Source organism: Passer montanus, unplaced genomic scaffold (genome assembly GCF_014805655.1).
Source record: "Passer montanus isolate IOZ18808 unplaced genomic scaffold, ASM1480565v1 scaffold28, whole genome shotgun sequence".
In the NCBI taxonomy this organism is placed as follows: domain Eukaryota; kingdom Metazoa; phylum Chordata; class Aves; order Passeriformes; family Passeridae; genus Passer; species Passer montanus.
Genome location: NW_024367483.1, coordinates 2,673,064 through 2,693,081, shown reverse-complemented (window position 1 = coordinate 2,693,081; position 20,018 = coordinate 2,673,064). Strand labels below are relative to the sequence as shown.

Here is a 20,018-nt window from a genome sequence, read left to right as displayed (position 1 = left end):
GACACCTTTAAACAGCAGAAACTCCTTCTCAAATGGTCATTGACTTTATTTGGAACCTACCTGGAGAGCCTCGAACCCTGCTAGTGCTGGGTACTTTCTGATCTCCAAGAGGAATCACATGTCCAACAGGGAAAAAGCACCCCTTAATATAACAGTGCCTGAGAACTTGGTAAAAACAAAGACAGCCAAAGCAGCTCCTCTGTGCTACCAACGAGCAGCCAGCGCTTCCCTGCTCATGCAGCCTCACTTGGCTTGTAAGAGTATCTGCCTGGGGAATTTACATCCCTGCCCTGCCAACAGGACTCACACAGCCCTGGGGGCCCCAGAGCCCCCAGCAGGGATGCACAAAGCCTGAGAGGATCCCTGTGGTGGGATTTTGAGCAGCAAATCCCACCACAGCTCAGCCTGAACTCTGCCTGGCAGCCAGTGAGCACAATGCCCACCCCTGGACTGCTCTGCCCCCAGCAGCTTTCCACAGCTCAGCCCCCTCCCCGCCCCAGGCTGGATAAATCCCCTGATTAACCCTTCCCCACACCATTCCTCAGGGAAGCCAGCAGGCTGAGGCTGCCTGTGGTTGCCCCAGCAACGGGAGGCTCCCACCACTGTCCCTCATTGAAGGTGACTTTCTCCCCTCTGCTGCTGCTGCCAGCAACAAGTGGAGCAAAAATCCCCCCGTCCTGCCAGCCAGCACAGGGACAAAGGGACAGGGTGGCTCAGGGGTGGGGGCAGCAATGCCATGGGGTCTCACCTTCTGCCCTCTGTAAGCCCGGCCCAAACATGGGCACAGCCCAGAGCCAGGTGGTGGCCACAGAAAGGATCCTGGGGCAGCAGCCCGGTGGGTCACACACTGCCCAAGGCAGAGAGCAGGGCGTCCTTTTGGACCCATGGCTGTAGGAGAAGGCAGGGGACAGTCAGAGCACCCATCTCTCCATGATGCTCCTTCCATGGGCTTTAAGCTTACCTCCTTCCCTCTCATTTCTTTCAAGGAAGTTTTAAAGTAGATGTTGGGGCTAGATAGCAATTGGTGGGGAAGAAACAATTCAATAAAACATCCTGCCAAGAGACCATCTGGCCACACCACCTCTGCACAGCAGCTCTGCCCACCTGAGAAAGGGCTGCAGGCACTCCAAGCCATGGCTGAGCACCACTGCTGAGTCACAGATCTGTGTCCCCACCCCCAAGAGCTTTGTGTCCTCTGTGCAAGCTCCCACCACCGAGGGGATAGAGGGAATAGACAATGGCCCCGTTTCCCAGGGTTGTCCCGGGTGACTGTGTCAGAGCTAGGAGCTTGTCCTCATTCTGCAAGGATCTGGGATGTGTGCCATCTCTATTCCCCCCGTGCTGCTGAAGGGTTTTACCTGCCCATAGTGGCCTCTCACCAGGCACCTCACACGCCCCAGGCCCCTGCCAGCCTTGAAATGCAACGGAGCTTGCAAGCACCCCATCTGCACTGGCAGAGCACAGGAGGAGGGATGGGAGAGGAAAAGCTGAGGGGATGCAGAGCAGCTCCAAGAGGTGCAGACACACAGCAGAGGCCAGCGAGGACAGGAGTTAATACACAGGAGGCAGGCAGGCGACAGAGCAGTGAGCAAATAGCAGCGGAGCAGGGAAGACCTGGAGTCAAGCACACAATTAGCAGAGAGTCTGCAGAGAAGAGACACAAAAATAATTAGGGTAAGTGGTGCAGCTGAAAAGAAATGATGGCATGAATAAAGTAGGCGCAGGTGCAGTCAGAAACACGGCAATTGGGTAAATATGGGAACATGGCAAATACTGGCAGTCGCATAAATGTGATAAATATTGGGTAACTATGGCAGTAACTGCTGAACTGTTTTCCTCTTTGAAGGCTGCTTCCACAGCCCAACCTGCTGCAGTGGGATTACAGAACGCAGCAACTACAGAGGGAATTATTTCCTTCTCAGTGGAGGAAAACTTTGCCAAGCCATGCCACAGCAAGAGGCCCTGGCAAGGGACACTGGCCTGAGGAGAGGCTGGAAAGCACAGGAGAGGAAGTGTGGCCCTTGTAAATCAGACACTTTACCAAGGCAGCTGCTGTGAGATTTATTGGGGGAGCATGGCTCTGCAGTATTCCTCTGTGCTCCATCCGCTTGGAGTAAACTTTATCCTTTCTTCCCGTCCTTCCCTTCAATTGGACGGAGAAACAGCAGCAGCCCCTTTTGGAGATCAAAGTTTTAGCAGGCAACACAGACCTCCGAGGAGGCTGTTGCCATGGCTACCTTAGTCACCGCGCTCTTTTAATCACACCGGTCTGCTTTGTGAGCAGCAGCGTGCGGCTGTCGCTGGCAAATAAGGAGGAAAACAGGGGTAAAAAACCTTGGCAACAAGTAGCACTTCTAATCGGTGTGAAATAAATAACCAGGAGTAGGCTGGGCTAGGATGAGGGGCACTGGAAGCAGGTGACAAAGGTGGCAGAGCAGTGGTCTGGGACCGTGCATCAACACTTTTCCAGGATTTTTGAGAGGAACTGTGCCAATCACTTCCTTCGCCTGCTGGCACTACCCACCTCTGGTCACAGCTCAAGGCTGGTGAGGCCTCTCCATGGAGCTGCTGACAGACATTTTCCCAGCTGAGATGTGGGCCAACATCACATCCCCAACACAAGGCCACCAGCACAACTCTGCCAACTCCTGTGACCGAGCACTGGCTCGGGTGCTACTGGCAGCTTTTCAGCAAATCAGAGCAAAATCCTAAAACCAACATCATCTAAGGGAAAATTCTGCCAAGAACTTTTCAATCTCCGAAATCATGTCAAATTTTATTATACAGTCTCTCCTGGCATAGAAGAGACTCCAAACCTGGCTATATTTATACCAGCTATTGAGTCACTTTGCTGAGTAAGAACTGCCTTATTAGCATTGCACACCACACACACGTGTCCCAGTGGAGATTTATCCTCACTGAAAGTCAACACATGTCTCTATTAGTACATTAATTACTGTACAATATGCTGTGTGTATATGTATCTACATTCTTTACTTTACATTCTTTACTACTACTACTATGGGTGTGAGACTTTTTAAATTTTGGGTTTAGGCCTATATGGATACTGGCTGGTTATATAAAGTGCAGAAGATGTCAGTTTACCAGTGTTAGTTGCCACTGTCTCCAGAAATTAACACAAACCTCAAGTGCTAATTGTTGTTATTTGAAGCATAACAATGGGAGAAGCTTCAGCTTCTTCCTTGGGGAATTTCAGTCTGTCAGACTGACCTTGGTGCTCGGGAAGGTTATGAAATAGATGATCCTGAGTGGAATCACACTACACATATAGGACAACCAGAGGATCAGGAGGATCCAGCATGGGTTTAGGAAAGGCAAGTCCTCCGTGACCAAGCTGATCCTTTTATGATGAGGTGACCCACCCAGAGGATGAGAGAAAGACTGTGGATGTGTCTTCCTGGACTTAATAAAGCCTTTGGGAGTGTCTCCCACAGCATTTTCCTGGAGGAGCTGACAGTGCCACAGGCTGGGGAAGAGTGGCTGGAAAACTGTGCAATGAAAAAGCACCTGGGATGCTGGATAACAGCAGCTGAATGTCAGCCAGAGTGTGTCCAGATGGGCAAGGAGGCCAATGGCATCCTGGTTTGGATCAGGAAGAGTGTGGCCAGCAGGAGCAGGGCAGGGATTGTCCTCCTGTACTCAGCACTGGTGAGGCCCCTCAAGTCTTATGTTTATGTTTGGGCCCCTCACTCTGAGAAAGGCATTGAGGGGCTGGAGTGAGTCCAGAGGAGGGAATGGAGCTGGGGAAGGATGTGGAGCACAAGTCTGATCAGGAGTGGCTGAGGGTGTTTAACCTGGAGAAAAGGAGGCTCAGGGGGGACCTCACCACTCTCTACAATGGCCTGAAAGGAGGGTGTGGAAAGATGGGTCGACCTCCACTCCCAGGGAAGAAGTGACAGAATGAGAGGAAATGGTATCAAGCTGTGCCAGGACAGCTTCAGGTTGGACATCAGGAAGAATTTTGTCACTGAAAGGGTAGTTAAGCACTGGAATGGGCTGCCCAGGGAAGTGGTGGAGTCATCATCCCTGGAAATGTTCAAGAAACAACTGGACGTGGCATTCAGTGCTATGGTTTAGTTGAGATGGTGGTCTTCAATCAAAGGAAGTACTCCATGATCTTGAAGGTCTTCTCCAATCTTAATGATTCTATGATTAACCATAAAATAATATTTCACTGATACACAGTTTATGTAAAATTAGCTGCTGAATTGGATGGAAAAGAAAGCTGGCAATATCTGTCTAGCAAAGTGCACAGATCACTAACCAAAGCATCAAACCAACAGCTGGAATTAGTGGAGTACTTTCTGGCCTCTTCCAGAAACTCGACAGGTCTCAGGGAATGGAGCCACTGTTTTGTGAAGCATGTCTAAGCTATGTAAAACCTCAGAATGCAAACATCACTGAGCTTGCACAGGTCTATGCATTCCAGGGTGCCCAGCTGTGCTGAACTCTGTGTTCAGGCACTGCTCTGTAGCTGTTCCAGCTTGGGAAGGGAGCAGTGTAGCAGCTTCCATAGGTCCCTGCACCTGGTTAGTAAATTCTGTCTCTTGGGAAGGCTTATTGGGTTCTATGCAATGAAGCTGGACTGCTTCCTGATGTGAGCTGGTGACACAAAGCTGGGATGACACTGACACTGCACTCTACTTTGGTTTGAAGGTTACTCCAGGCATGCTGCATCCCTGCACTGGTACACGTGCAGCTCCCTTCAGAAAGGCTGCAATGAATTACTTTACTGAACCCCATTGACATTCTCAAATAAAAAAGAAATACACAGGGGCTACAAATAACAATATGATTAATAGCACTGTCTCTGTTTCAAGAAGCAGGACATTAGCTGCCAGCTACTACAACAGAAATGTAGACTTTCTTCAATTTAGGATTCAGCCTTTTAGGTTCAATCACATTAAAAAGTTTAAAATTAAAATGTACAAAATTTCAAAGGGATTCATTAGCCCAGCTGTAATGTCAGCAAAGGTTCTCATTTTCTAATAAGACACACAAGTGCAGGGAGTATCACTTGATTCCTGATGTGGAATTGCTAAGTTCTGGACTGGTTTGCAGCAGAAGCAGAGTTCATACAGTTTCCAGCACACTACATCCTGTTTGGAGATTCCAAATGCCATCAAAATGCACATATATCAGAGAATCACAGAGTCTTTTAGGTTGGAAAAGACCTCTGAGATCTTCGAGCCCAGCCTGTGACCAAACACCACCAGACCACGGACCTGAGTGCCACATCCAGTCTTTCCTTAAACACCTCCCTGGGCAGACCATTCCAATGTTTAACCAACCTTTAGGTGAAGAAATTCCTTCTGATGTCCAATCTGAGACAGAGGTTGCTACTCCTCTTCCCTCACCAGCACTGATTCCCTTAGAGAGGGTAAAAGTCCCTGACTAAGCAAAAGCTACTGAATGGTCTTTTCAGCAGAGTACATAATAAGCACATGCCTAACATTAGGTATGCTTTACAAATCCTATCAGCTTTGCTGAGCACAAATGGATGTAAATAAATGCTTGTATGCTTTTCTGAAATAGCTGTGACATGAGGACAGCACATGGGATCCTCTGATGCTACCCAGAACTGACCAGCAGCTCTGTGTGTCAACATGGCACATCCAGGTAACAAAACCCAACATGCAATCCCATCATGATCCAGGCTCCCTGGCTGCTTAAGAGGTCACTGAAGATCTCTGTGATCGCTTTCCTAAGGAAAAAAAATAAATACTGTAATTTGCCCAGGTTTTAGATTTTGCTCTAAGTCATGATAAAGTGCCTTTTCATCAATTTTTCGTGGTATGATTCACTGTATATAAGCAGAACACTGCACTTTTAGCTAAACTGTGATCGCTTTCCTAAGGAAAAAAAATAAATACTGTAATTTGCCCAGGTTTTAGATTTTGCTCTAAGTCGTGATAAAGTGCCTTTTCATCAATTTTTCATTATATGATTCACTGTATAAAGCAGGACCTTGCACTTTTAACTAAATAAACTTCCATTAATTTATTGATGCTATTAGTATGATATCTACCATTTTTGCTTCTCAGTCCTTTCATGGTTTCAACATGATATTAAACTGCCCTTTCATCCTGGCATTAATATGAAACCACTAGAAGGGATATTTTCCTATTTCCTTTCCCATTCTGAATTTTCTGTCGCCCCAAGGATAACGTGAGTGGATAGAACCTCTGCTCTATACAAAATTCTAATTTATGCTGAAATCATGCAGCAACCCCAAAATAAGCAATGTAAATTGTATCTGAGAGACCACTGTCAGCAGGGAGCAAACAGCAATGTGCTCTGGGAATCGTAGCATCTCTCACACACTATCCCTCTGCTGCTCCAAACTCTCTAACAGGGAATCTGGGTTCCACCCAAAGAGCAGCAGAACAGCAAACAAAACCCTTTTACCACATGTCCCCTAAGACTGGAAAATTGCTACAGCATACATCTGTATTCAGTGTTCCCCTCCAAGCAATGGGATGTAACAAAAATATCCCAGAATATGCAGGATATTAAGAAACAGTATTTTCATCACTGGCTGCTTCATCCTTTAGCCATCAATAGGGAGAGATAAAGGAAAACAAAGAAAAAGTAACAGCAAAGGCAGAAGGAAAACAAAAAAGGTGGGAGGGGAAGAGAGGGAAGGAGGAAAACAGGTAGGTAACCCTGGAATTGCACCAAAAGCTGGAATGTTGCCTCTATTCAGGAAAAGCAATATGCAGAAGCTGCCTAACAGCATGAGGCAGAAGGAAGCCCACGACAAGTCTGCTCTCATGCTGCTGCCAAACTTGGCAGAGAGCTGCATCAAGAGCAAGGTCAGGCCCAGAGGCAGAACAGAAAAGCAGATGTGGTCAAGGGTGATGCAGCCCAAACTACATGTGTCCCCCAGCATAACCACAATGAACTGGGAGCAGAGACATCAAGCCAGCTCCAGAGGAGGGGATTTCTGTGTTTTCTCCCCACAGCCTTCTGTACACACTGAAAAACCAATTCTTCCTGTTACCATGGTACTGTTTCATCACTGGTGTCTGAGCACAGTTGTAGATATACAAGAGGAAGACACCAAATCCTAGACAGGAAGGTGAAAAAGGGACAAAAATTCAGCAGCTCATCACTACAGAGACACAAGACCTCAGGAGAGGATTTTAACAGCTACCACTGCCACCTGGCAGAGATAACCTCGCCTGAACTCACACAGATGACTCCTGAGCCTAAGTGGCAGATGATACAGTCACACTGTGGATTTACACAGGCATGTGACACTGTTTTCTGGAGTGACCAGACTGACCTTCCACTTTCTGACCTTCCACTCCAACTGTCCATTGTTTGGCTGACATTAAAGGGGTGAGGGGAGGCAATGGCACTGTGACAGCCACTCACCCATTCAGTCTGGTTTACCTGGTGATGATAACCACAGCTCCAAATATAAACATCAATTAAACTCTGACCTTTGGCAGGAGATCAAGGGAACGCTTGACAGATGTGTTCTATTGTACACCTCCACAGATCACCTACACACTGTCAGCCCAAGCTTTTTCATATTTCCATCAGAGGATGCACAGGTCTGTACACAAAAGAGCCATGGTGAGGTCTTGAGGTAAGTTGGGAAAAACTCAGCTTGCTCTCCTGGGGCATCTAGGGTTGAAACAGCCCAAGCTTTTTCATATTTCCATCAGAGGATGCACAGGTCTGTACACAAAAGAGCCATGGTGAGGTCTTGAGGTAAGTTGGGAAAAACTCAGCTTGTCTCCTGAGGTATCTAGGGTTGACGTACTACAGCTGGGCTCCAGGCTTGTCAACAAAAGTCCCTGAAAGGTCCATTCCACTCTGCTTTTCTCCTCTAGTTGGAATGGCTGCTTTTCTGACCTTTACAGTGAGCTGTATCATGGAAGCCATCACTGAAAGCAAGCCCTGCAAACAGGGAAGGAACTGATCCTGCTCAGCACGCTGCTCAAGGGAGCTTAACAGAAACAGAGCCAAGCACACACACCACAGAGAGGGTAGGTCCTGTTAGTGGCAGCATTAGGTCAGAACCGATTAGGATGGCTGTGACACTGCACCTCTAACTGGACAAGTGTTATCAGGCACACAAAAAAATATCCCAAACTGACACAATCAACACAGTGCTTCTTGACAGCCTCACAGGTCAGAAGAGTGGGATGAGGACTGCAAAAATCACAGGATCTGATGTCTTCTGGGTGTCTGGTGTTAAAAAGACTCTGTCTCAAGTGTTCATTTTGCTGCAAGTATTTTGTTTTGTCCCTTAAAAACAAGGGTTCTGCCTTTCCATAGCCCCGCACCCTCTGCAGTCATTTACGCCTGTGTAACGTGTGAGCAGTGTGGGTGTAAACATTACTATTCTGGTTTGGTAGCATTTGCCACCCACTTTGCCTAGGTGTGAATGGCTGCACAAGGTGCAAGGCAATGGTGACAGTGCTGCAGGGACTGTTTTACATAGCTCTTACACCCATAGTAATACAGTGCACGGGGATGGAGAGACAGCAAGAGAGCAGGAGGAAAGATGCATCAGGTATCTGCCGAAAAAGCAGCCCGACAAGAGGCCTCACCAAGCACAAGCAGCTCCACTGATTCTTCATTCTTCCCCTCCACATCATCTGGTGTGATAATAAGGCAGTAATAGAGGCCACTGTCTCCCCACATCAGCTTCCCGATTTGCAGGTCTGCATCTGGAAGGCAAAAAAGAGAAGTCAGGTTTTCACTCCAACACTTACAGGAAGAATGGAGTGTTGAACATGCTGAGTCCACCTCTGTGTCCCCAAATCCATCTCGTTTCCTTTCTAAAAAGAAGGGTTAACCTTATCTAGAATATCACAGTATTCAGGAAAAAACAACAGGTCAGGACTTCTGGCTGTAGGTGGGAAAACAGATAATGCTGCAGAGGCAGCTCACCCTGCAAGTGACAAGAGCACAAGGGGTCACTAATGTCCCTCTGTCCTTCCTGTCACCTAAGGCACAGTCCCAACACTATTCGTGTCATGAAAGAAGGGCTTAGACTGTCTCCTCTATAGCACCTCAGTCTTTGTGAAAAGGTTTCACAGAGACAAAGGAAAACACTCCCTCTTGTGAGGCTGATCACATGCTCTCCACACCAAGGAGTCTCCACTTCTGGCTAGGTGGTCTCCCCAGTCAGTCAGACACCTTGTACTTTGGAGAGACAAGGTCCCTCACACAGCCTTCCAGACAAAAATATTTAAGGACCCTGCCATCCCTCATCTCCACCCTACCTGATTTCACCCCACAGAAATCTCTTCCTTTCACTCTGCCCAAGGCTTTGTGAGTTTGGGTTCATGACAGGGCAAGCTGGTGAAGTCTGTGGCTGAGCAAACATGAGATGTAGGATAATCTTGGTATTTCAGACCTAGGAAAACAGCAGTGGCATTTGCAAGGAAGAAAAACCTATCATGGAGAGACTGAATTTGTATCTCTGGCTGCCACCCCTTTGCTAAGGAAAATCTATATACACAGCAATATGCAGAAGTCAGGAATAAAAAGCTTCCACTTCATGGAAGGGAAAAAAGGGTACTGTATTTGAAGATCTAGAGTTAATTGAAGGGAAGTGCCAAAGGAAATTATCTTTGGATCTGGGATTGGTTGGCTGAATCCTAAATGTCTGACCTACAAGATCTCCCTTCCCACAGCCTTTTCTGAGGGACTCAAGTGAACAATTACTGCCAGACTCCAGTATCCCAAATTGCTGAGGGTCCATTCCAGCCCCCACCAAGCATCACTGGGGTAGGAGAGTTACCATGGACAATGCTGACGTCTCTTTCCTTATAGAAGTCTCCTATGGTGATGGCAGATCCCTGCTTGGAGGCCACGACACGGACTGTCCTCCTGCTGTCCACACAGTCCAGGTAGGGATCCCAGTCCAGGTTCCTCTTGCTCATTGTTTGCAAACCAGAAGTCACCATACCCAGAGCTTCTCCCATCCGGTCCTGGCAGTAGGATTTGTACCTCCACTGTACCACGGCTGGTTGGGTGGAAGAAGTAGAGAAATGGCAGCGAAGCAGAGCAGGCTGAAATAACATGGCCACCTTCTTCTTCTCAGGCACAGTGACCTGCAACCCTTCCACCTCAGCTAAAAGACAAAAAAAAAATGAGTATCATATGCCTTGGCACTGCTCGAAGAGAAAGCTACTGCATTTTATCACAGCATTATTCTCCTCACATAAATAAAATTGTCCATCTGTTTCAGGTGCTAGGGAGCAACACTCCTCAATGTATGTAAGCACGGATGTTGGCAACAGAAATAAGTTTGCTTTTTCATACCTTACAGTTACAAAGAAAAACACAGCATGATAGGGCTGAAGGCTCAAATGTAGCATCCTTCTGCAGTAGAAGCCCTAACACAATGCTGTGATGATTCACAGCTTTTGGGGCAGGTTCAAACATAAGGAAGAGGTATTTTAGGGATGGCCATGCTCCACTTGTACAGCAGGTCAGCCAAGGAGCCAGATCCTGAGTTCCTGACAATTCCACTGCAGAATAAGTCACCTCCCTCTCCATTTCAGTGGCACCACACCTCCTCTTTACAGATCAGGCGACACACAGTGCCTGGACCAGCACATTCTGCACTGGTGCCCAGTTAGTGCTGCCTGCTCTGCCAAGCTCCAGAGATGCACGAAGGAGTGGATCCAAATCACAGAGCTCTTCCCAGGGCTGGCAAGTAGCACTGAGACAAATTGCACCACGTGGGAGGTGTGGAGAAAAAGGGCCCAAACCCTCAAGTTTTTCACATTCCCGCCTGCTCTGCCAAGCTCCAGAGATGCACGAAGGAGTGGATCCAAATCACAGAGCTCTTCCCAGGGCTGGCAAGTAGCACTGAGACAAATTGCACCATGTGGGAGGTGTGGGGAAAAAGGGCCCAAACCTTCAAGTTTTTCACATTCCCAAGGGAGGAGAGGGATCTCAACATGTAATGTTTATCTAGCAGCTGACAGGAGAGCTGCAGCTTGGACCTGATGCATTAAGGCCCCAGAGAAGATGCAGGAGAGTGCTGTTACACCCTTGTGTAGCTGAGAGAGAGTCAGTGAGCAATGTCAGCCTTCTGGAGAGTGAGGCACTCCATCCACCCACAGGGATATGGCCAAAACTCCCCCACATGCCCTTCGGTGCTTTCCTCCTAGTGCTGCAGGCAGCAAAGTCTGAAAGCACTCACACAGCACCAGAAAAAGGGAATCGGGTCCAATATGGAAAATGTTGGTGTTACCACACCCCTCACCCAGAGCAGGTGGAAAAGAGGGAATATACAGGGAAACAGGGAAAAAGAGGGAATACAAGGAAACATTCAAGACAACAAAGCAGAAGAGAAAGTCTACACAACATCTGCAGAAGGGACTGGTGGACTTGGGGAAGCTTAGTGAGGAATTAAAAGACTGAGGACAAAGAAAGACCTCCTGATATCAAGAAGCAAAAGATAAGGGGAAATGCAAGAAAGAAGAAAAAAGAGTAAAGATAAAAGTATCAGAGCAAATATGAGAAGCAGAATGATAAGCAGGATGACAATCAGGAAGCTTGCATTCAGCTGGAAGAAGCTGGAGAAGGTGTCTCAGCCCAGGTCAAAATAAGTACCAAGGGCTGCAGTCAGGTTGCAGGAGATTCAGAAACGAGGTAGAGAAGAGAGGAAATGGAGTCAGCAAAAATAACCCACCCACTCCAGAAAGCAGAGATGAAAAGGAGATGGAAATTGGCAAAAGAAAGTGAAATGACAGGAGATATCTTTAGAATGAGGGGAAAAAAGGCATAGACTAAAGCACTGAGACAGAGAGCAATAAATGCATCAACTGTATAACAGCAGGCATGAAGAGACAAGGTCAAGCTGGAGACAGCTGCAGACCTGAAAAGCAAGAGCGAGCAGAGATTGCATGATCAGGATTCAGAACCAAAGGAAAGTGAAGAGGCTGATAAAACAGTGCATATTAAATTCAACAAGTTATCACTGTCTGCAGTGATACACTGTCTGCAGTGAACTGTAAAGCACAATGAAGTCTGTAAATCCCAGCTGGAGAGGAAAACCCAGCATGGACAGAACCTAGGGGAAAGCTTATTTCAGAGAGGCAAGGTGCTCACTGGTACTAACAGAGTTACTGATCTAGGCAGGATTTGACCTTGGGGACTACTATGAGGAGCAGAAGGGTGCTCTGACATTTGCACAGAAATGCTATATTATGCATATAATGAATGCAGGACACCATGCACATTGTGCTTGTGCCATGTGGAAGTTGCACAGGAGATTATCAGTTTTGCCAGAAGTGCCTGGACCCAAATCCAAACACTGAAGTGTGCCTGTTCTCCAGAGTACCACCAAGCACAGCTGAGGTCTCCCACAGGACAGGCAGGGAATGAGGCAGCTCCTGCACTTTCCTGAGACAAGAGTACCACCAAGCACAGCTGAGGTCTCCCACAGGACAGGCAGGGAAACAGCAGGACAGAAAGGCAGCTCCTGCACTTTCCTGAGACGCAGGCAGAGAGATTATTCAGGAAGTGGCAGCTGGGACATTTCTGCCAGGCTTCCTTTACCCAGGGACCAGGCAGAGGGGCCATGTGGCACTAAGGGAACGCCACCACTTCCTTCTCAAGGTGAAACAAGTGGTGATGCCTAGTCCTCTCCTCTCTGGAGATTCACACTTCTGGGTTGCACCTGAATGCAAGAAACCTTGAAAACCCAATGGGTCCAGGCAGACCTGTGTCTGGCAGCTCCATGACCCCTCACAGTGTGAGGCCAAAGCTAGCATGCTGGCATGAGCTGATCAAGTGACTCATCACGTTACCTCAGCTTCAGGGATAAAACAGTGACACACTGAATATTTAAATCTTTCCCTTGTGAACCAAGTACACTGCTTAGAAAACACAGTGCTCTCAGCTAACCATGCACCACAGCCCTCCTTCCCTGTTAATGAGATTAATGAGTTTGGCAAGCCAGGGACTGCTTTAATAAATGATTAGCTGAGCTTTAGCAAATTCTCATCTGACTAACTTTCCCCACTCTACCCCCATGTGAATGTCTATATGAAGAAAAGAAATGCAGCTTTTGGGAAAATACAGGAATTTTTTTTCTATCAAAAAGCATTTTGGAGATGTGCAGAAAATTATCTGGCAAGTTCTATATCCTACCCCAAGTTCTTTATTAACTTCTTAAGTATTATTTTCGGATTCTTTCCAGGAATAGCATTTAAGAGCAACACAGTGCCTCAGACTGGGAGACTGGAGCAGAGGAAACTTTAGATCTATTTAAGTCAAATTATATATAATTATATATGGCTGAATTGGGAAATTATACACCTGTTATTTCCTCTGCCAAAAAAGAATTACTGGAATTGATTCATGTAGTATGTCACTGCTGTAAGAGTGTCCACCAAAAAGGCCAGCAGGATGTTTGACTGCCTGAAGACAAGATGGTGGCTTTACACTGATCAGTTATGTCCAGGCATAGGAATTATAGGGTTTCCTCACCTCCAAGAAGAAACTGCTGACCTCAAAATGTAGTGTAGCCAAGACAAGAAAAGCCTCAGATGTATCAGAGGGCAGAACTCTGAGTTGTTAAGAGAGCAGAGAAAAAAAAAAAGAGTGAAATATGTGAAAAATTATGAGAAGCTTAGTGACAGCACCGTGGTAGCTCTTTGTCTAGTTTAATACAAATAGGACTAAAAAGAAACTGAATTGTGTTGTGCTATGTTTTGACTGATGCAGACAGAGCAAAATTAGCCTTTACTTCAAAGTCATGACGGAAATGCAATTCCTGCACTCTAGAGAAGGAACCTGTTCACTGTGAATTTCACAATGTTTCAAGTTCAACAAGAATAAAATCTAGCTCCTGGGAATCTCATGACTACATGACTGTTTTGCTTTCCTCCCTTCTTGCTCTCCTAAACCCAGAGAAAAAGGTCTGAAAATATTAATCAATTGCATCTTATAAACACAGTTATCCTTTCTCTTAGAAAATAAAAAGAATCCATGATTTTCTGTGTCTGTACAAATATATATACACACACACACTCCCAGAGAAAGAGCTTAAAAATAATCACACTTCCGAAATATAATTGTATGGGGTTTGTCTGTTTCAATTGGCAATGTGCATTTGTCTCCTTGCTCTGATTCCTTTCCTGAACTATCCTCAGATTATGCATTCAAACTATGCAATCAACACTACACACAAGCTACCACTAATACATTTCACTGGTGATTAAAGAAAATTCCAGGAAGCGATTACAGGGGGGATATTTGTAAGGGCAGGTTTGAGCCTGGTGTGCCTGATCTTCCTAAGCCCCTTCCCTGAGCAAGAGAGAAGGCAAGTGAGAGGTGATAACTGTGGCTTTTGATTTGCCATTGACCTCCAGAGGAGCCTATGCCTCCCTGAGATGACATGAATCCCAGGAAGATTTAACTTCACCACACAGCTTCTAGGAATAGAATCACAGAATGGTTTGGGTTGGAGGGGACCTTAAATATAATGTATTAAATATCATGTAGTTAGAATAAAATTGATCTGAAGCACCAAACCCTGGAAGTAAAGGCAAAGCCAAATGCTGTAGTTCAGTGGAACATGTCTCAGGCTGCATCCTTCTGGAGCACACAAGACTTGAGTCCAAGAGAAGGAAGGCAGCACACATTATTCCTCAGGTCACATGGGTCTCCCTATCTGTTAATGCATCTCATCTCCTTCTTTGCAATTATTTGGCTCATGCTACTGCTTGCCTGAGGTAGTACAGCTGATTCTATGAAATTACAAAAATTGCATCCCCCATTTTCAGGTACCTTTATTGACAGGAGTGGCAGTTGTGCACACAGGAGAATGGAAGTCACTGGGTCCTGAACCAGGCACCTGAGGAAAGCTACTCCTAGACTTTACCTCAGGGCTTTGGCAGAAAAGCATCAGTTCCCTGGTAAGAGACAGTGCCCTGAGGGTAGCTTATACCACTTCCCAAATAAAATAAAGAAATAAAAATAAACTGTTAGGCAAAAGTATCATTGGTTTTGGCACCTTGGATACTATGCATCATTTCAAAAAGTGCTTTCTCCCCCACTGCTGAATACTGGCACACCATCTATACTTTCATATGTGGATCAAGCTTGAATCAGGAAGGGCAAGATCTGGGCTTTGAGACCAGAAAGTCAGAAAATATAAAAAGATGTGTGAATAGATGAATGGAGAGACAGTGGGATCACTGAGATTGTATTGTACAGGTTCTTGCCTACTCATGTTGGACTAAATCCAATCCATGCAATTTATAGCAAAAGCCATCACCATCAGATTGTGGCGAGTGCTTATGGGAAATTAACTGGATGTCTTGGTCTGGTTCCTACTAGACTTGTGCTCTTAGCAACGTGACCACTAATTTTCAACTTTTTTTGGAAGCAAGAAACCAATGCCTGTACAAGTCAGCTGCAGCTGAGGTCAAAGCATGGTTCTGTTTTCAACAGCTCCATAGCAAAACCAAGAATTTCAGCTCTTCAGCTTCTTAACCTGGAAAGGGGAAAATCCAAAGCAGCTGAAGAAGAGCATGGCCTTGCACAGGCAGCACTCACAGCACAGAACCTCAACACAAAAACGCTCCATGTAGGACAGCCCAGGCTGTACAAAATGATTAAAGTAGGCATTGGACTATTCTTTGATCTTCCCCATTCTCTGTGGTGCTCTCTCCAGATACCCCCTACTCCTCACTTCTTTCTCTTCATCAGCTTCCCTGTGCTCCTTACACTCCCTTACCACAGCCCCTTTCACACGTTCACAAAAGTCACCCTGAATGCTCTCTGGTGAATTATCTCAGCTCTGGACACCAGATCAAACCCAGCCTGTCTTACTGCTGTCTGAAGCCTGTTACAGTTGTCAGATGCCTCCTGATCTAGACTTGGTTCAGCATCCCAGAAATCATTCCCAGAAATATCACTCATCAGAAGCCTCAGAACAAAGCAAAAGAAATGTGAAGAATCCCTCCAAGCCTTGTAGCACCAAGCCATAATACCCATCCTTGGGATGGCATTGGGATTTCCACTGGTGCCAGTCTCACTCAAGGTGACCTCACAGGAATACAAAGTAAGAAAAACATGAGATTTCTTCCCAGTTATGCCACATTTGCTATGCTCTATAAAGCCAGGCAAGGGAAGTCAGATGAACACTTTAAATCAAGGCCAGTAAAAGAGTCCAACCATTTCCCTGCCTTCCCAAGAAGTCTGGTCAGCTGGCCAGGAACAGCAAAGACACAACTGTGCTCCAGCGTGCTCCCTCTGCCTGCCCTCCTGAACCGTGGCTGGGAAAGAACAGGTACAGCAACAGTACACAGGGACTGAGTGCTAAATTACTGGTGGAAAAGCACTTATTAGAGAGAAAAGATCCCATTTTAACATGGACAGTCTTCTAATTGTGATTTTTCCAAGCTTAGTCCAAGTTGTGAGGCAGAAAAAAATTGATCTGCTTGTTCTGTACTAAAACTGGAGTTCAGTCGCCAGCGCAGCACTATGCTCTTTCAAATGCATTAGAAATTACAGCATTAATAAGAAAATGGTAAACACGAGGGGAGGAATCATTCCAGAATCAAGCTGCACTCGGTAATTTACAAGAACAGGCTTTACACAGGGAATAAGGATACTTGGCAAATTGTATTTTCTTTTTATAGAATGAGAGCACAGTTCCACACATATCTTAACCCGTGTGACCTCACAGGAAGGAATAAAGAACGACCTGCTCTTCATCCGTTTGCTGTTGTTATTAAAACACTCGCTTCAGGCACGTGGGAGAGCAGGACAGGAGGGGGAGAAGCCAAACCAAATCCATTGTGCCTCGCACAGGATTTTTTTGAAATTGCCCTAAGAGCTCACAATGCGCAAAACCAAACAAAAGATAAATGCAAGAGCCAAAAATTAAAGACAAACAAAGGACAGAGAGGAATTGCTGCTGGGAGGAAAGGGACTGAAAGTGCTGATTAGAAATTTCTCAGCCCACCTCGAGGAGGGAGGAGGGGAGGGAAGGGAACCAGAGCCTTCTCTTTCGCGCTCCCTTTTGTCTCCCTGCTTCTTCCCCATCTTGCACTCTGGCCCCTCCACCTCCCAACCCCCACTACTCTTCCCCAGAGTGCAGTGTACCACTGTGGCTGGATTAGGGCTCCTTACCTTGATGCCGACCTTTCATTCCTTTGCACAGCCACTGGGGAGAGGAAAATCTTGAATCCATGTTTGCTAGCCCCTTTTCTGTGCACACACGCACGCACACACTCACACATCTTTGCTTATCTGCTTTCTGTCGGCTGTGAAAAAGGACATCAGCCCCTGATTTATGGCTGGGCAGCAGCGGCTGGAGGCTGGCGGGGAGCGGGCGAGCACTGAGCACCTCCATCCCTCAGCACACAGCTGTGGATAACCTGTTGCCTGCCGGAAGCCTGTGCCTGCCAGCTCTCCACAGCACCAGCAGCACGCAGTCCTGTCTCGAAACCACAGGGCTAGAGGAAACTGGAAGGTCTTCCCACTGCAGCGGTACCTCTCCCTCTGCACTGACCCTGCATGCTCCAAACAGTGCTCGCTGCCAGGAATCGTGGACTGCCCTCAGTGGAAGGAGAAAAGTGTCAACAGCCCGGTCTTTTAGCTTGATAAAAAAGTCCTGATTAGCCTGACATGACGAGATAAAGAAGCTCTTTAGAAAGAGGGAGGAATGTAATGTCACGTTTGGCTACACCCCGTACTCCTTTGCCGGCCCTTGGATGCTGTGTATCAGCACACCACTATGGCTCGTGGGAAAGGAGGGGCAGCTGCGGGTGCGCTGGCACTCCAGACCAACTCACTGAAGTGGGATACATTTGGAAGCAGCCAAATGGCAGGGAAGGAGGAAGGGAGAGAAGGGAGGGAGAATGAGCTGGAAGCTGCTGAAGCCCCAGATGAGGCCGTGAAACCCTGGAAGGGAGCAGTAGGCAGGCACCGGTGTTGAGGATGACTCAGAGTGAAAATGCAAGGAAAGGGGTGGGTGGGTGGTGGGAGAGAGGTGTTATGACTAAAAGCCGAATTTACTGCTTGTGAATCCTAAATCCGAATAGGAAGAGGGAAGAGGCTGAGGTCTTTTTTGTGGGATAGATAGGTGACAGTGGGAAATATATGCCACTTAACCCAAGTGTGTCTGTTTCTTCTTCCAGCCTGTAACCAGCTTGCCTGGCTAAGTCATCCTACTGCAGCTTTTCCTATAGCCTGCTGCTCCTGGCTGCTGCACCGGCTCACAGGAGGCAGATCTTGCTCCTGACCTGACACGGCTTTCTCTTTCCCCCCGGTTCCCGGCTGCCCCGCCGCTCTCACCCTGCTGGAATCCCTTCCCTCTCCTCTCCTCGCTGCCCAGCTCTCAGACTCAGCTCCTTTCCAGCTTGTCCCCCCTGCCCTTTCCCATCACTGAGCCCTCTCTGCTCGCCTCTCCGGCTCCCCTGCCCCAGGGGGGGACTTGCCCGAGCTTTTCGGGAGCCGAGCGGTGGCGGCGAGCTGGGCTGGGGGGCAATCCCGTCCTGCGCTCACAAAGGCCTGGGCGAACTGCACCGTCACGGGAAGGCCCCCCGAGAACCCTGCCCTCTGGAAGCCGGGCCAGAGGCAGGACAGCCCCCTCCTCTCACACCTCCGTTGAGACGGCATGTGCGGTCAGGACACCGGCTGAAGGAGAAGTTCCTGCAATTGTTCCCGGCACGGCACGGCACGGCACGGGCGGGCGGTGGGAGCCGGGGGTTCATCGCCATCCCTCTCTCACGGCGGCCAAGGACGCTCCGACACCCCCGGGCCGCCTTCCCCGCGGCGAGCGGGGCCCAAGCGGGGAGAAGAGAAGAGAAAAGAAGCGCCGGGGCCGCCCGGACCTGCCCCGCGCCCCGGCCGGGCGGGAGGCACCGGCTGCCCCCCATTCCCAGCCCTCTCGCCAAGTCTCCGCAAACTGCACCGCGGGACGGCCCCGAGCAGCTCCCGGCCCAACGCCGGCTCCTTCCGAAGCATCTCCCCAAACCACACCACCACCCCCCCCTGTTTTCGCCGCGGAGCCCGGCGGGCTGGGCACGGCGTGGGGACGTCGGGGCCACCCGCGCCTCTACCTGCGATCCACAGGAGGACGATCCATCCCAGGACGTGCCCATCCATCTTCCCGGCGGCGCGGGGGCGGCCCCGCTGGGGCAGCCGCCTCCCCGCAGAGCCGGCCGGGCTGGCGGAGCGGCCGCGCCGTGCGGCTCCGCTCCGCTCCGCGCCGCTCCGCTCCTCCCCCGGGCCGGCTCCCCGAGGCCGCCCCCGCCGCTGTCCGGGCTCGGGCGGGGGGCGGAGAGGGGAGGGGGACGCGGCTTCCCGAAACTGCCTCGCTTCCCGCCCTCCCGCCCTCCGGGAAAGGCGCGTTTCGGTTGCCTGGTGCCGCTGCTCAGCCTGCGGGCACCCCGGCACGATCCTCCGCAGGTCCCTCAGCCCCCCGGCATCCCCGCTTCGCGGCGGGGTTCTTGCAACTTCTCCAGGAAGCGCCTGAAAATGCCCCCGCCGATCATCTGCCCTCCCCAAAAGTATACCTTGGGAAATGAGCGTAGACGGTTCCTGTTCTAAATTTCGCTGGGGTTTCCACTTCCAGCATGGGCACGGCAACTAATTATTGTAATTTTGGATAAAGGAGTGTAATTTTATATAAGGCGGTGTCCTGTCTATTAACAACGGGCAGCCGAGTTGCGGGGTGTGAAATTTTCGTGCTAACGTGATACTGGAAGGGGATGGGGATTTTTTTGTTTGTTTGTTTTTAGTTTGTTGCGGGGTGTTTTTTGTGAGAAAGGGGTCACATACAGCCTTAAATGACGTTTTAGAATATAGACGTTGCTTAGAAATTAAATGGTCCTGGCCGCAGCAAACGCACGTGGGTACACATTAACTGTACTTTAAAACTTTTAAAGTTTCTGTGAAAACTTAATAAGTCAGTGGAATTATTCATGGGCCTAAATAGCTGGCTAAAATAGCATCATGCTTTCTTTTGTGGCTCAGCAGCGGCGAGAAGCACAGAG

General features: G+C 48.4%; 1 protein-coding gene across 4 annotated transcripts in view; it reads right to left on the bottom strand.

The window, feature by feature from the left end:
• Window positions 1-19,575, bottom strand: part of ILDR2 (immunoglobulin like domain containing receptor 2) — a 40,639-nt gene extending 21,064 nt beyond the window's left edge. For 2 of the 4 annotated variants that reach the window (XM_039713130.1, XM_039713131.1), the window contains exons 1-3: window positions 19,083-19,575; window positions 9,788-10,120; window positions 8,589-8,708 (exon numbers count right to left, since the gene is read on the bottom strand). In XM_039713130.1, coding sequence (XP_039569064.1) covers window positions 8,589-8,708; window positions 9,788-10,120; window positions 19,083-19,128 — 499 coding nt within the window. In that variant the 5' untranslated portion in view covers window positions 19,129-19,575. The remainder of the gene's footprint in view (window positions 1-8,588; window positions 8,709-9,787; window positions 10,121-19,082) is intronic. The other 2 variants (XM_039713129.1, XM_039713128.1) reach the window with 2 other exon arrangements.
• Window positions 19,576-20,018: the final 443 nt, after the last annotated feature.